The 17,612-nt window shown below is 37.2% G+C and overlaps 1 protein-coding gene across 2 annotated transcripts in view; it reads left to right on the top strand.

The window, feature by feature from the left end:
- Positions 1 to 17,612, top strand: part of DGKH (diacylglycerol kinase eta) — a 163,918-nt gene that overhangs the window by 133,395 nt on the left and 12,911 nt on the right. For both annotated transcript variants that reach the window (XM_084292184.1, XM_084292183.1), the window contains exons 18-27: positions 2,964 to 3,098; positions 4,610 to 4,727; positions 5,622 to 5,732; positions 5,883 to 5,979; positions 8,309 to 8,416; positions 11,586 to 11,699; positions 11,989 to 12,123; positions 13,108 to 13,271; positions 14,448 to 14,553; positions 16,076 to 16,168. In XM_084292184.1, coding sequence (XP_084148310.1) covers positions 2,964 to 3,098; positions 4,610 to 4,727; positions 5,622 to 5,732; positions 5,883 to 5,979; positions 8,309 to 8,416; positions 11,586 to 11,699; positions 11,989 to 12,123; positions 13,108 to 13,271; positions 14,448 to 14,553; positions 16,076 to 16,168 — 1,181 coding nt within the window. The remainder of the gene's footprint in view (positions 1 to 2,963; positions 3,099 to 4,609; positions 4,728 to 5,621; positions 5,733 to 5,882; positions 5,980 to 8,308; positions 8,417 to 11,585; positions 11,700 to 11,988; positions 12,124 to 13,107; positions 13,272 to 14,447; positions 14,554 to 16,075; positions 16,169 to 17,612) is intronic.

The following is a 17,612-nucleotide window of genomic DNA, read 5'->3' as shown; positions in this document are numbered from 1 at the left end:
TATTTAGTGAGAAAATTCCTGTAGCAAAATAAGCTGCCAGAAAAGTTATTTGGAATTTGCCTCTCCTTCTATTACCCCAAGCCATACCAAATTGCCCAGATGTGATGTCTTCCTGAGGCTCTGCACTGAAGTTGGTGCCTGTATCCATAGTTCCTACCTTAAAAATGTATCATTGGTTCCTTGGGGATTCAGTTGATTCAGAATCTCAGATTTCCTTACCTCCAGGAATGGATTTTAGACTTTGTCCAATGGTTGTCTCTTCATTGTTCTCTTTCCTCTAACCCTTGTTACAGAACTCAGTGTGTGTTGGTTGTCCAATTCCAACAGTACCTCACGGAGGATGCTGGCACTAAGGATGACCTGGTCCTACTGCTGTTAGTGTAAAATAAAATAAAAATACATACTTTTGTACATACATTTATATAAATATATATATATATATAAACTTGTTTTTTGGTGATACAATTTCTGTGCTTATTGGGAGGTGTGTTATTCTTTGTACATCCGAAACGTGTGAAATAGAGTGTATATTAATGCTGTCAATGGGAAATAGGTGTTTAGGGAGAAAGCATGAAACATGAATTCAATTATCTGCAATGAAACATTAGTTTTACTCATTAAGGCTCTGTTGTTTTTATCAGAGCATGAACAGCAAAAGTTTATCTTTATTGCAGTTATCCCCCTGAGTCTGATCTGTCAAATAAAGAGCAGCTGCTCTGTTGATTTTCCTATTTAATATAACTGCCTTGTTCCCAAGTACAGACAGAACAGTCTGTATGAATAACATTGTGAATTTTTCAGTAGCATTATGAAAAATTGAAGTTAATTGTGTTCTGAATATTATATTTTACCCTCTGAGATTACATTCATCAAATGACCAGAAACAATATTTTTCCATATGTTAATTACCTTCATCTAAATATTTAAAAACCCTGGTTAGACCTAACTAGCCATTTTAATTCCATTTTTTAACACTATAGTATAGTGTTTTATCATGCCCATATACAAATAGTTGTGCTATATTGTTACCATGCAATACTACAGCATTTTGTGATAATTCCTAAGGCTGGTTAGATCAGAAGGCAATGTTAGACCCCTTGGTCAGACCAATATAAAACAATCCAAAAAACTTCACCTCCTTATCCCTGTCCTGCAACTAATAATTTCTGTCTGCAAGTCATCCGGAAAGATGTGTAATCTTATTCCTGAGATACAAGAAGATGAAGAATTTACCACTTCATTGACTGTTCCATGCTAGATAACCATTATTAAAAAAAAAAAAAAAAAAAAAAAAAAAAAAAAAAAAAAGGCCAAATTATGGCCTGAATTGATTTGAATACAATTTTTAACCTCTGGTTCTTGTCATTACCTTGGTCTTTAGATTTTTTCACAGTGGATTTTCTTTCTATTAATGTACAGAAAACTTAAATTACTCTCAGTCTGTTATCATGATTGGCATAAGCTGACCTGTCCCCCCTCTGTCACAAAGAAAAAGGTTATATATCTCCCCTTCACACCAATTCCTGATGGTAATTTTGGGGGTAGTCCTAATCTTTTATTTTTTGCTGAATTAATTTTCAAGTGTTGAGAAGAAAATTTCAGATCACTTTGAAATCATTTCATTTTTGAGTGATTTCGTGATTTCAGTTGGTCAACGTAGAAGTTGTGCTAAATTGAAGTATTTTTAACATGTGAGATAATTTGGAGCAGAAATAGCCAAGAAATATCTGACTGTGATCAGATGGGTGTGAAATCTTTCTTCATGTACATGGAAATGCTGTGTCAAAGTGTTCAACAATACACAAACTCTCTTCCCCAGAGCACCAGATTCTGATGATGGGGCTGACTTTCATGAAGATTATCTTCCCTAGGCAGGAGTAGGCATTGGGATATTCTGTCAGTCAGTATGAAACTGGAAAGCACCTGAAGTCAGCCCTTTGAAAAGCCTGTCCTTTTCCATTACCTACAGAGGCAGGCACTGGGGATAGCTGGCCTCACCAAGCTAGTATTTCCTTTTTGTCAATATCTTCTCTTGCCCCTTTTCTTCCCCTTCTTTTTCCTGAGCTGTTACCTGCCTTTGTCACCAACAATTTGATCAGCTACTAAACTTTGTGATGTGTCTTAAGGTTTTATTGATCCATATTCTGTAGAATTTTAACATAAGTTATTTCTATTATTTGGGGAATTCCCGCTTTTTGTGAAAAGGAAAAGGTGATGGTAAACTGATCTCCTCCAAGACCTCTGTAACTGCAGAAGACAAAAATGTCTAAACATGGCTTTCCCTTCCCTTGCAGTTTTCAGTTTGGCTGTAGATAAAGATATCAGAGTTGACTGATGTTTTCAGAAACCTGATGCAGGCAGAGCGTCAGTTTTAGCTGCTTAAAGCAAATAGTTGGCTGTTGATCGGGTGGCCTAATTTGGGCCTGAGAATAGTATAGCTATTCATATTAAAATGGTTATAAATAATAACAAACTCTATAATCCATGTATATTTATCATTAAACATATGTCAAAATTAAAATTAATTTATTTATATGTATCCTTTATTAATAATTGTTTTTCTTTTTTTCTCAAGTCTGCATTTTTGTGAAACCTGGTGTTAGGTTTATCAGAAACTTACTGCAGTATTAAATACTATTACATTTTAAGGTGAATATAATTTATTTTCTTGCTAGTGTCTTGAAGCATAAGTTAGGAACTCCTCACACTAAATGCTTTGTACACTCACTCATTTTCATTTGTGCTTGTCACTTGACTTTATTTCTGAGTTTTCTTCCCTGTATTTAGAAGAAAAAGTATGCAGTGAGAGGGAAGGACATTTCTCACTAAAGGGTAACAGATTAAACTAATGGGTTTGAAATATTTTCAGGTCTGAAAAATAAAACACCACCACCAACAACAAAATGTGTCTGATATTGCCATAATAGATCTAATTAGTGCTCTAATTTTTATGTCTTCTGCAGTTAAAACTGCACCAAGATCTCCAGATCGACGTACGAGTCGAGGTATCCATTCCCAGACAGGCTCTTTCTCTGCTCCAGCTTTGGCTGCCAGTAAAGAAAACCTACCTGTGCTTAACACTAGGATTATCTGCCCAGGTAATTATGATTTTGAAGTTTGCTGTTCCTTACACTGTATTAATACTGCCCTCTGTTTCCCTCGTTGCTGTCAAATAGCAAATTTTACATCGTGCCAGGGGCTCTACCTGGAAATGGCATAAAAAGTTCCAAATTTGTCTAAACTGATACACTTATCTTTGCATTGGATCATATAGTAGGAAGTGCAAAGTAATGTAGAATATACCTGATCATTTGGCACAGCACCAGATGTAGCAAGCGTTGCATTTGATTCAGGAGGACGAAAAACGAAATTCAGAATATTCTATCATTCCTCCTAACCAGCGGAACCATGTATGGATCAAAATGGACAGATCCATGTAAGGATAAGAGATGTCTATATGTACCTCTCAAGAAATGTATAACTGAAACTACACAAAGCTGATGTATGGTGAAAAAGGTTGAAAAAAACTTCCTCCTATCCAAATGCAATTAATACCAGGGAACACCAGTAAAGCACTGTTTTAATTGACTTAATTGGTATAGTTAAAACATAATGGAACTGGACTTACATTTTTCTTTAGGTCAATTTAGGTAAAAGCTTGTAGAAAGTACTTCTCTTTGTTTACATGCATTAAACAGTATTTTGTGTCATGACTTCAGTATTAGTCAAAGTAGGCACGGCAAGGCTGTGACCTCACCACTAATTAAATTAAATCAATCAAACTATGACTTTTCCAGTTCTGAAAATGATAAGAGTATTTCTTACCATGCCAGTTACCTTCCTTAAGCTGCCAGTTATTTTCATGTCACTCATTCTGTTTTCTTTACGTTTTTCAGTCTCCTTTGGACCAGGCCTACCCAACTACAATTTGTTTTCTAGTTTGTTGCTTTATTTATTTATTTATTTATTTATTAAATTCCTGACGTGTTCTATGCTTGTTTTGTTTTGTTTTTCTTTCTGCTTTTCTCCTAATGTTGTCTTGATATCAATCCTTTCTTAATTTCTTCTGAAGACATCACGTCTTCAAGAGTTTTCCACTCAGCTTGTACTTACCAAGCTGAATATTTAAGCATTCACTGAAGGATAGTTGGCTAGTTGCAGAACCAACCACATGAATGTTGATCTTATGACAGTTGCCTTCTAAAGGACAGGACCAAAAGAAAATTGTGATCAGTTTGGAGATGAAGATTAGACTGAGTAGAAAACTCTAATAATCTTTCTGAATGTTGGATAACTCATTTGGTTATTATTTGCCAACCAGTGAATTGAATTTTATTGAATTTTCTTCTTTTTCTTTTTTTTGGTGTTGTTACCTGAAAATTTAGCCACCACACTTCAGCATACCTTTCTTTCTGTTCAAGAGAGCCAGAGAGCTAAAAAGATAAACAGTATAGGTAAAAGTTGAGATTGAAATCCAGTCCCTCCATACATGGATTTGATTAATATTTTCTCTCTCAAAATTCTGTGGTTTATATTATGACAATATATGTTTCTCTGTTTAAAAAATTAAAATTGTTTATTTTTTTCTTGTTTGTTTTCTTTTTATCAGGTTTAAGGGCTGGCCTAGCTGCTTCTATTGCAGGAAGTTCAATTATTAGTAAAATGTTGCTAGCAAACATCGATCCATTTGGTGCTACACCATTTATTGACCCGGATCCAGATTCACTGTAAGATTTTCTTTTTCTAAATTTATTGTTCTGCTTTAGTTTGCTTTACTTAATCTTTTTAAGCTTGACATATTTTCTTTTCATTATAAAATTCTGATTTGCAATCATTTTTCAGTAGACTTCAAGGTCTGAAAACACATTGGATTGTGCCATTTTAGAATAAGCCTTCAGTTATAAGTAGTGCAGAATTGTCTTGCAGCAGCAGAAATAAAGGAAGACGTGCTCACTTATTCCTTGCACACTGGCTGTGAGAGGACAAGGAGAGCAGTACATCAGAACTGGGTTTTCCTGCCTGAACTGCTGGTCTTAATGCAAGTTAAGCTGCCAGCAGTATATTGAAGCAGAGTCTTGAAGTGGAGGACAATGAAGAGTGTCCTCCTAAGGACTGGGACAGTGAGGTGGAAAATCTGTGTCTTAAGTTGTCTCTGCATCCTAGGGTATAGCATTGACAGAGTCTCATGGATAACATCTGTCTTGTAGGCTGTAGCCCTACATAGAAGCCCTAAAACAAAGCACTGCTGTGCTAACAGCATCAGCCAAACATCCAGCACCAGCATGCCTACATGTAAATGCATCCCACTTTGGTGTGGCTGTCTTAGAGCTGTGCCAAAGGCAGCTCTTGCCTTGTCTGCCTCTGTTAGTTTGGGTCTGGTGGAAATAATGGGTTATGTTAGAGTTTCTTCTTTGTCCCGTGGGAACTTTGCACTTGCAAAGGAGACAACAGCCAACCTGTGTCTTCAACTACCATTAGATTTCCTCAGGAAGGCTCAGAGGAACCACCTTGTGATGTCTTTTGCTGATGTGTCTGCTCTGAGACCAACCACAATCTTGGTCAAAGTTCTGTGTGTCCAGGAACTGTAAAAATGTGCACCTAATTATCTCTTCTTCTAACAGGGAGGGATATTCAGAAAAATGTGTCATGAACAACTATTTTGGAATTGGGTTAGATGCAAAAATTTCACTTGAATTTAATAACAAGCGAGAAGAGCACCCTGAAAAGTGCAGGTAATTGTCAGTGACAGAGCCAAGACGTTTCCATAAGTTTTATTTTCCTTATCTCTTTATTTGAAGTTCTTCACTTTTTCTTTTTCCTACAAATGCAAAACATAATAATATGTACTTCAGTATGTGAATCTGTTTTTTTTCTATTTTCAGAAGTCGGACAAAAAACATGATGTGGTATGGAGTTCTTGGCACAAAAGAGCTGCTGCAGAGAACTTACAAGAACTTAGAACAAAAAGTTCAACTTGAGGTAATTTTATTCATGGGTAGAATGACGTTTTTTGCTTCTGCATTATGTAGTGAAGAATTCAGTGTTCCTCTTGAAACCTTTCAGAGTTCTTGTGTCAGCCTAAGCTGATAAAATCCTGTCCTCATATGCACTGTCTAAGAATGTGTTATGTAAGAGGTGATTCCCCAAGTGATTTCTTGGAGAAAATATCAGTATTTAAATATCCCAAAATATCAGGTTTCCCATTTTTTGTAATTGCTGTTTTGTTCTGTTTTATTGAAAAAATTCTTGTATACAAAATATATAAAAGATATTCTTCTTAATGTCTATTACATTAAATCGGGAGACCAGGTTTTAAGGATAATAACAGAAATGTATATACACTAAACAGAAGGAAAGGGATAAGGAGTCTTAATCCTTCAGGTTCTCCTTAAACAATCTGACAGCTTGATTACACATATAGAGAGAGCACACAGATGGTCGGTTTTACGAAAAAAATCCTGACAAGAGGAGAGATTCTGAGTGTACATCACAAGAAGCTTAGCTACACCTACAGAGACTTTCTCAAATAGGTGTTCAAGAAAGTCACACAGAGAAACCAAAGTATTACCACAGCAACAACAAATGCAACAACAAATGCAATCAATGGTAATTATCTGAATGTAAAGATATTTTTTTTTTAAGCTCTAGTAGCAAATCTAAGTCTTCTTCACAATACTAGGAACTTAAAGGAGATTATATAAATGGTTACCAAATGCAGGGAAATGACTGTTTGATGGCTACATCTGTGCTCATCTGAAGAATATCTAGGCTGGAGTTTGAATGAGAACCTAAATGGTTTCTCTTCTTTTTTTTTCTTCTCATTTTATGTATTTAATATGGAAGCTCAGGATATGTATACAAAGATACTTTATAAGTTAAAAGAGTAATTTTAATTTACTGGAACTCTTTCTCTTCACTGAGCTTTAGGAGGAATTTCTATGGTAGAGGCAGATTGCTGTTATCAAAGGATTGAATAATTATCATGGAATTATACAGTAGTTAGTGAATATAATGACAGGAAAGAACATTATGTATGCTGCAGATAGAATTCTAATTTAAGGATATCTGAATATGATTCAAGTAAGATTCAATAAAGCATTCATATCTGACCCTTCCATAATTATTTTTGAATATGTCTGGAAGTAAACCAACAAGTAGAAATTTCATATTTAATGTTGCCTTGCATAATATCAGCCTTATGCTAAAACTTGTGATGAGGAGCTCAGCACTGAAAAATTAAAATTATCAATTTCAGGAATTGGAGGCAGACCTCCACTATAATGCAAATGGCTATGTAGCATTTATTAATATCAGAGCACATGTTGGATACTGTCATATTTTGATTAAAATGTTAAATTGTGTCTTGTTGCTGAGATTAAATCATAAAAAGCAAGTGCTAAGCATATTCTGGAAATACTTTGCATCTCTTTCTCCTCCTGATACAATTGCTGAAGATTTCCTCATGAACCTATTTGAGGGAGTCCAGAGGAAGGCCATGAGGATGATCAGAGGGATGGAGCACCTCTTCTACAAAGACAGGCTGAGGGAATAGGGGTTGTTCAGCCTGGGAAAGAGAAGGCTCTGGGGAGACCTTACAGCAGCTTTCTAGTACCTAAAGGGAGCCTACAGGAAAGCTGACTCTTTGTCAGGAAGTGTAGTGACAGGACAAGGGGGAATGGCTTTAAACTAAATAATGGGAGATTTAGATTCGATGCTAGGAGGAAATTCTTCACCCAGAGGGTTGTGAGGCCCTGGCACAGGCTGCCCAGAGAAGCTGTGGCTGTCCCATCCCTGGAGGTGTTCAAGGCCAGGCTGGATGGGGCTTTGGGCAACCTGGGCTGGTGGGAGGTGTCCCTGCCCATGGCAGGAGGTTAGATGATCCTTAAGGTCCCTTCCAACCCAAGCTTTTTGTAACGTCAATGAACATTGCTGGCTTAATGTGTACACCGAGGATTTAAAAAAAATAGCTTTTTTCATTGCTAAAAGACTTCTAATCCGTGATAGGGAGAGCATGTTTTAAGTGCATGAGATATTTCACAGGTAGGGATGTGAAAATGCTTCCTGGAAGAGTCACGGAACACCTCTGCTGTAGATACTTCTGTTTTGTCATCGCTGCAAAAATTGGTGCTGAGATTAGGGAGGAAAAGTTTGTATTAGAGCTGCTTTGCAGTGTGGGTGGAATAGGCTTCTGTCAACCTATTAATGGCTCTGTCCTCCCCTGCCAGCTCCATTGAGGCTTCATGTATTAAAACGGCTGACTACTTTTATCACATTATTTATATACTGAATGAGCTTTTATCCATTACAGTGTGACGGACAGTACATCCCCCTTCCAAGTCTGCAGGGCATAGCTGTGCTAAACATTCCCAGTTATGCTGGTGGGACTAATTTCTGGGGTGGAACCAAGGAAGATGATGTGAGTAACACTGAAGAGAAATAACCTTCTGGGCAAAACCTACAATAAATCCCATGAACTGCTGTTCTTGTTTAATTTTAATGGTACAGTCTGGATAACAACTCTTATTCAGGGAGGCTGCTTGAGTTTAAACTGTATTGTCTTGTATTTGATTGTTTTTGTTTTTTTTTTAAATGGAAAATATATACCATGGTTATGCATTGTCTATTGTCTTCTGTCATGTCCTTTACATTCCAGCAAAATTTTCACGGCTTAATGATTAAAAAAGAAAAAAGCGACTCTATGAAATAATATTTTTAGAAAATAATTTTAAAGACACTACTAGTTTCTCTACATATTATTTGCAGAAGTTGTACAACAAAGTTTCTCAAAGCATAGATTCCAATGTTATATTCTAATAATAAGGAAGATGGACAAAGACAATCACTCACACAGTTTGTACTTGAGTTTTCCTCCTGTTCAGCTTTGGATTAAGGGATGGTCACTGCGAAAATTTAGTGACTGGTAATTTAGTGGGGATAGTAATCTGGTTTTTAGACATTATTTTCAATGAATGAGCTTCTTAAAAATTTTGTAATGATATCTATTTTTACCTTCCTCCTCATATCTTCCAAGAAATGTTGCACTACACAGGTGCCTGAATGTCTTGCAGCAGCATTAAGACTGTTTCATGTTTTCTACTTCATGCACAGTACAACCATTGTAATTGCTTGCAGACTACCCCAGTTCTGAATATCCTGATTTACTGTGAGGTCTGACTCACCTAAAACTGTACTTGCCAATTAGATTGTGGTTTTAATCTCGACAGTCCAGGACTTTTTTCACCAAACTGCTTTTGCTTTCTTGTGACTTACTATGCTCTGTTTTTATACATGTTTTAAAGTCAGAACAAGTATTTCAACATGTTTCAATATACTTTTTTTTTTTTTTTTTTTTTGGTATACATTGGAGAATGGCAGTTATGTTTATATTTGGCTGCAGATATCTAATATTTTGATGTTCTCCATGTTCACATTCATAGCTTGAAAGCATCTCTAACGTCTGCTCAGCTCCTGTTTGGGAGTTTATTTTTCTCCCTGGGCTGCCTGACTGAGAGAGAAGATCTGTCTTAGCTGTCATACTGGCATACAGCAAATGTGTATGTCTTGGAGCAGTTTTATTGATATTTTTAGTCATCTGGTGATCAGAACTGCCAGCAAAGTACATGTTTGCTCTGGACAAAGTTAGGAGCATAAGCCACTGCTTTACTGCAATCTTGAGTGACCGATGGTCAGAGATGGTGGTCTGAAATGCTGTCAGTTCTGCTTATCTGGACTAAAGAAAGATGTTGTCTTGATGGCTGTGAGTATTTCTGAAACGTTACTGGTGAGCCAAAGAGGGCAGCCGTACACTGAGTTGAGCAGGGCTTCTTTAAGCGTGTTGTTTCGGTATCCAAAAGACAAGTTGGAAACATGACCTGTGGTGAGGTGCAACAGCAAAGGAGGGAATTGTTTTCTGAGCATTGATATGTAGAGATTTGTTTGGCTTCATTTGGAAAAAAAACAAACAATTATATATATGGTTGTTTTTCACTGCAGATATGTTTTACTTGTGGAGAGACACAGTAGATTAGGCTGTGGTTTGTCTCTTCTTTTTCTAAAATGGAAGCCCAAAATAAATGAAGTCTTGGAACTACTTTTCTTAACCCCTGCTGAGATAGCCCTGTAGATGTCAGTTATTAAAGCTGGATCAGGGACTGTCCATACCTTTTTACCTTGGAAAACCAGAAATTCTGCTTCTGATCTTTTCAAGCGGTTCACTTACCCATGGTAAATGAAAAAACTTTTGGTTCAGAACACACTAGGCCTAGTAAAATTGCATTTTCATTCTTTGACACTGATTTATTCAAGACTCACCTATGCAATCCTGGGATGCTCACAGGGCAAGTGCCACAACTGTGGCAAACTACAGCAACTGAGGGCAAACTGGCAACTGTGTTGTGCAGCCCTTTCCCTGACATGAATTCCTCAGTCTTCAGGTCAAAGCCACACTCACTGCACTGGGGAGAAGTCTCCCATTGGCTTGTGATGGGCAGCAAGGACCAAAGTTCCTCCCCATTTCCCATCCTCTTCCTCACTAAGCCATCATCGCAGCCACTAGCTGGACTGTGTGGTTCTGGATCTTCACCTTCTTATTCTCCACCTCCAGGAAGGAGGCACCTCCACTCTCAAGGGGCAGTTGTGTCTTTTGTTTTTTTTTTCCACGATTCTCTCATCTGTTCTTTGTTGTACAATGTAGCTTACTTCACCAAGTCAGGTTGTTTGAGTCAGAGAAATTTACCCATTATTTACCCATTATAATCTTCCTGGAGTGATACCTCCTGCTGACTTCTCTCCCTTGCTGCTCCCTATTCCATATCACTATGAAATGATCAAGCTTCAAGTGACCATAGGGCTTAAGGTGTCTTCTAGGTCCCTTGAACCAACTGAACTCCAGCCTAAGACTTCCCCCCAGCATGGCTGAGTTCTCCTCCAGCACACCAGGTGGCAATGGCACACACTCAGCGTGGTACGGTTTTGTGAGCTCATGGGAATTCAAAGTCTTGGCTGGATAAGAACATTTGTTAGACTTTTTTTTTTTTTTTTAAATAATGTTTATGGCAGATAATTATGTACACTTCAAACAAGATTCTCCTCGGTATTAAAGCATCATTTATCAAAGCTGAGAGTGGATCAGATGCTGGTTTCCAGAGAATTATAGGAACATAAGCACTTCTGAGAAAAAAGCACCATTGTTCCTCTTAACTTCAAGAACCTCTTAGATATTAAGTACCTTAACCGAGTGGAGATTTAAACTGGCCTTTCATTTTGCACTGAAAAGCATTTCATAGGCTGCATACGGGAACATGCCATCTTTTGTATATATAAGGATATGCCTTGTCATTCAGATGTTTGAAATGCTGTTGTCATTGCTGTTTTAACATAGCATTTGCCTGCTGTCTGTGGTATCTCATTCCTATAATATTTATAGGGACAATGTAGTTATTCTAAAGCATTTAGATGCATTTAAATGTTGAAATTGAATCTGTAAGTGAACCTACAGAAAAGAAGGCTGAATTTGTGCTTCATTGGTCATGCACTCTAAGCACCAAATGTACCATGGAAAATTGAATATTTTATTTTTCTTTCAGATATTTGGGGCCCCATCTTTTGATGATAAAATCTTGGAAGTTGTGGCAGTATTTGGCAGCATGCAGATGGCAGTTTCAAGAGTTATCAAACTGCAGCACCACCGGATAGCTCAGGTCTGTTTCTTGATGGAAAGCACATGACATAGTTGGCATCAGTTTGGGATGCTGGAGAGTGGTGGTACTCTAGATGACCATTGCCCTATACATTAATAAAGCACTGACATTGTTTTAATGTTAACGGGTAACAAATTGTCTTAAATGATGGATGAAGTATAAAAGCGCTTCACCCTTGAGGCAAATCTGGAGGGAAGCCACAGCTCCTAGTAATCAACATATTTCAGGTGGTCCGTCAGTTTGATTAATATTTATTGCTCTGTAAAATAACATGTTTGTTCTTTTCCAGTGTCGGTCAGTAAAGATCACCATACTTGGTGATGAAGGGGTTCCAGTGCAAGTCGATGGAGAGGCATGGATCCAGCCCCCGGGAGTTATTAAAATTGTACATAAAAACAGAGCTCAGATGCTAACACGAGACAGAGTATGTTGAAGAAAGTGTGTTATAAGATACCTTTGCTAAAATTGTTTTCTGTAGTAATTTGATTTAGTTATAATAGGAAAAAATAGTGCTTACAAAAATGTTTTATAACTATTTATATTACTTAAATAATTACTTGCAGTTATCTAATTTCTGTAATGAGCTGGATAGAGAAGTGTTCTTTTGTATAAGTGACACAGCTCTTTACTAGATTATTTTTTTCAGTTATGTTAGTGCTATTCCCATGTTCTTATTTAATATATTCTTAGAGGAAGAATGCTCAAATTTATTTTTTATTTTTTGTTTTTTGAGTCACTAAATGTATACACAGTCATATACTGGAAATTTTAACAAGTTGCAGAAATAGTGAAGTTCTATAACGTCTATTTTTTAGCGTAATTTCTGCAGATTTCTCTCATCTCTGTGTCCGAATAATTCTCCATCTTCCATGTGACACAGTCTCAGAAAGAAGAGACACGAGCAAACTCTAGTCACAAAACCACTACAGAGTTCATGCTTATCTAGAATTACTGTGCAAAAGGCTTTATTGTGCCTCAGTTCTCTGTCCACTAGCTGGATGTTGAATCTAGTGTGGAATTAATAGCATGGGAATTGTATTTTATTAAGTTTGTTAACTTTTTTTCTGCCATTTGTTTAGATTTGATATTTCTATTACTTTGAGATTTGGATCCTACCGTCCTCATAAAATATGCTTACATTATTCTTGCCTTCATATTCTTACAATTTTGGAAGACATTTGATGAGAATAACAGGGAGAGAGATATCTTTCAGAACTGGATAATTATCTTTATTTTATATAGAATCAGATTATTCTCTATACTAAGTTTTAAACAAATAAATGTCACTTCATTATTTAGAGAGCTAATACTACTTATACTAAATTGTGTGTCATTCCATAAGCTTTTACGTATATCGACAAAAATACCACAAGTACTGTGAACTGACTGTATAATTCATTTTGATCAGGCCTTTGAAAACACCCTGAAGTCTTGGGAAGACAAACAGAAGTATGATTCCTGCAAACCTGTCATTCGATCTCCCTTGTACCCTCAACAGGCTGAGTTGGCTACAGAAGAAGAAGTCACTCAGATACAGCTCTGTTCACAAGCTGCAGAAGAACTTATTACCAGGTACAATAGAATTAGTAAGTTTGGATTGGTAACCTATACACCAAGACTGAATTATTCATGCAAGTGCATACATAGATTTAGTAGTGTATATTTTCACAGAATCATAGAATGGCTTAGGTTGGAAGGGACCTTAAATACCATCTAATTCCACCCTCCTGCCATGGGCAGGGACACCTCCCACCAGACCAGGTTGCCCAAAGTCCTATCCAGCCTGGCCTTGAACACCTCCAGGGATGGGGCATCCACAGGTTCTCTGGGCAACCTGTGAGTGAAGAATTTCCTCCTAACATCTAACCTAAATCTCCCCTCTTGTAGTTTAAAGCTATTCCCCCTTGTGCTATCATTATCTGCCTGAGTAAAAATATGCTCTCCATCTTTTTTTACAAGCCCCCTTGAAGTACTGAAAGACCACTGTGCGTTCGCCCCAGAGCCCTTTCTTCTTCAGGCTGAACATCCCCAGCTCTCTCAGCCTGTCTTGATAGGAGAAAAGTAATCAAAAGTAATTCTTGGAGTCCCTGTTTAGTAGCACTGATAATATAAAAAAGGAATCAAAGAACTACATATTTGTAGTTCTTCAATAGTTTTTGTATTGTTCTGGTGACTTAAGTAGACATAGAAAGATGATTTAGATTATAGTTTACCTCAAAGGAAATTTAGCCAAGACAGTTTAAAAACTTCTTTGCTGTTAAACAGATATTCCTGAGGTTGTAATTATGTTGAACTTCAAATAATCTGTAATGATTGCAGCCAATTTTAATGTCATGTCTAAAGGAGTTCTTAAGCTTTTTGTTATATGTTCTGTGGAATATATTTAATATTTTTTAAAATAATTTCAGATGAGTTATCTTAATATGTGAGAGTTTTCCTTTCTGGTTTATTTGAGTTAATAGCCCCACATTTTTTTGGTCCGAGTCTTGCATAGCATTTGTGTTCTAAGACAGATAAATGCATCTCTATTTCATAGCAGAATAAATCTTCTGTATTATAGATATCATTTATATGAGGTTCTGTGTTGCTTGAAGTGATGCTTATATTAGAACTTTCGTTATAAAAGACTACATTTCTTACATGTTTTGTGAACTTTTTATATTTTCTCACATGATAGTATTGTGTACTCTTAAAAATTACTCTTTATAGGAGGTAAGAAATATTTTTCTCTTCTTCCTATTTTTGTAGAATCTGTGAAGCAGCAAAAATACATGGCCTCTTGGAGCAAGAGCTTGCTCATGCTGTTAATGCATGTTCACATGCATTAAATAAAGCCAACCCAAGGTTTCCTGAGGTAAAGGAAGAACAGACATTTATGTATAAGTAAATACATTATAATATCTGTGGGCATAAAACGTTGTGACACAGGATCCGTGCTCTCCCTGCTCCCATATTGCAACAAGTTGGGTGATAATTCTTAAAGTTTTTATGAACAAGACTCTTAGATATACATACACATATTCAAGTTTAAAATGAAATTGCTTAACGGGTGAACAGAGCTGTATTGACTCCCCTTTTTTGTCACTTTTTCCTAAGGTGAAAATAAAGGGAAAGTTACTTCCAATTCTGAAGGTGCTGGTCTGCAGGAAGTCTGAGCTTTTCACATGCTTAAGGAAACACCCCATAGCTGATAAATTTGGGAGAGATAATGCTCAAAGATTCTGAAATTTCATATTAATACTGGGAATATGAGTTAGAAAAACTGTCTTCCTACAGAAGAGGGAGAAAAGTCCCCTCCTGATCATAGATCAATGTGATATCTGAGACAACAGATGTAGTTTCTGCATTCATCATTGTCCTCCCCAGTTGATGTTCCCTTTTGTGATTACTGGGTGTTGGAAAGGGACGTTAATGACTGAATATGTGGAACATCTGAGTTTTGTTGTGGTGTGGGAGTAACCAAAAGGAAGATTGAATGAGGGGCATGGTGAAAGTATGTCTGTTGTCTTTTGCAAGAAGTCAAGAATTCACTCCATCTGCAGTGGAAATCCACAGCCAGGGGCATTCATCCTGAAGTGATGCGGCAGCATGTATATTAGTCAAGCAAGATGGTGTGCTCTTGTAGTTCTGAGCACAAGTAAATCAAGCTCGTGTCAGCAAGTAGCAAAAACAATAGCCAAATTAAGCTGACATCAGCAGACAACAGTGTAGGCATATCTCCAGACACAGAGTACAGGCATGATGAAGGCTCAACAAATGATATTACTACACACAAGTCAATTCTTATGAATGTTTTCATAGAAATTTTCACACTTAATTGTTTATCCAAACGTTATGCAGAGAATACAGAGAGGGGAGAAAGGCAACTAAGTCTCTCTTTGCACTAGGCAATCTGTGTGTTTGCAGGGGTTGGACCCAAAGATTATTAATTAGGCAGTCTATTTATGTAATTTTAACTGACCTAAGCTTATCTGTGGTAAATATGTTAGTTAACCTGTGCTCCTTAAAGTATGACTAGCAGTTTACTTCTGCTAAGATAAAGGTGAATGATTTGTGTCAATGATCTGTTAAAAGAGGCCCACAGCTTCTCTGTTGGCCTTTGCCATCCATAAAAGTCATGGATTCTTCTCACAGGTGTCTTATCACTGGACCTTTGGGATTGTATAAGGTCATATTAAATAAAGTTGGGGAAAAGACAGTAAATAAATAGTATATTTTTCTTTTTTGTGATCTCAGTGCTGAAGAAGTTTTCAATGTAGAGCTAAATTGATGTATTTATCCTAGAAGAATACACAGTATATGCTGTAAGCCCAAAGTGCTTATTCTCAGACCAACTAGCATCCCATCAAATAATTTTTATGCTTCTTATTCCCCAGAGCCTTACCAGAAACACTGCCATGGAGATAGCCGTCAATGTGAAGGCCTTACATAATGAAACTGAATCCCTGCTAGTAGGAAGAGTTCCTTTGGTAAGGTGACAAAATGTTATTTTGTTCCCTCATACTTGATGTGATCCGTTCTTTGATCTAGCATACTAACACAGAATTTAAGATGTGTTATAAGCAGCTCTGAAAGGCCAGATGGAAGATAGTACACTGCATTTGTGGCTGGAAGCAGAATGAGTTACAAATTCTTGTCCTAGGTTGGTGTCCATCTTCCCTCACTTGACATATCTAAAAGTCATTGCCTGGGCTGCTCTTTTCAATAGTCAGTGGAGAAAAATGAATATATCTGTTGAGGCTGATTCACCCCCAGATGTCTTGGAGGCTTATCTTAGAAAAAGATAAATCATCTTTTGGAGGTTTAGCATGTAAGAAAACTTCTGGAGTTCTATTATGGACCATCTTCAGAATTTAAATAGAACTGGGGGTGACGGCTATTCTACAGATCTAATTTGGTCAAGTAAATCTCACCCTTGTTCTAATACCTAGCAGGAATTATTTTATAACCTTTAACTGATAAGTGTTCAAGAGACCTCCGATGGTACTTACGGACTCTGCTTCATCTCCTTTGGCTAGTGTTTCTGTCCCTAAAATGAAGAAGACTGCTTAAGAATTGCTGTAGCTGGACACATAATTAGAAAATTAATTTATCTGAAATCGTGAAGAGAAGAAAGATGTCAGGTTTTCTGTGCTTGTCCAGTTTTACAGTAACAAGATTACTCAGTAGGAACAGATATATTTTCTTTGGATTCGGAAACAGATGTATTGGTACGTTATAGTTGATTTGAATGTTGTAATTAAAAATGGATATCAGTAGGAATATACCAATTTGTCTGAGTTCAGGTGTGAAACATATTGGGGCAGGTTCGGATGTGAACCTGCATGTGAAAATGGTACAAGTCCATTCTACAGTAACAAGCGTTAATATGTGGCCTAAAGGCTAATAACCACTTAAGTTCTAGAAATAGAATAGAATAGGTTAATTGGAAGGGACCTACAAAGATCACAAAGTCCAACTGCCTGACCACTTCAGGGCTAACTGAGATTTAAAGCATGTTAATAAGGGCATTATCCAAATTGTTCTTGAACACTGGCAGGCATGGGACATTAACTGCCTTTCTAGGAAGCCTGTTCCAGTGTTTGACCACCCTCACAGTAAAGAAATGTTTCCTAATGTCCAGTCTGAACCTCCCCTGGTGCAGCTTTGTGCTGTTCCCACATGTTCACATTGGTTACTGGAGAGAAGAGATGGTCAACTCTCTCTCCACCTCCCCTCCTCAGGAAGTTGTTAGGGAGCAATGAGGTTGCCTCCTAGCCTCTTGTTCTCCAGAGGAGACACCTCAGGTGTCCTCGGCCTCTCCTCACAGCTAATGCCTTCCAGCCCTATTAACAATTGCCTATTGTTGCCCTCCTTTGGACATTCAAGGAACCTAACACTCTTTTTACATTGTGTAGCCCAGAACTGCACACA

This window comes from Netta rufina, assembly GCF_964035555.1.
Source record: "Netta rufina genome assembly, chromosome: 1".
NCBI classification, from domain to species: Eukaryota; Metazoa; Chordata; class Aves; order Anseriformes; family Anatidae; genus Netta; species Netta rufina.
This window is presented reverse-complemented; position numbering and strand designations above follow the sequence as displayed.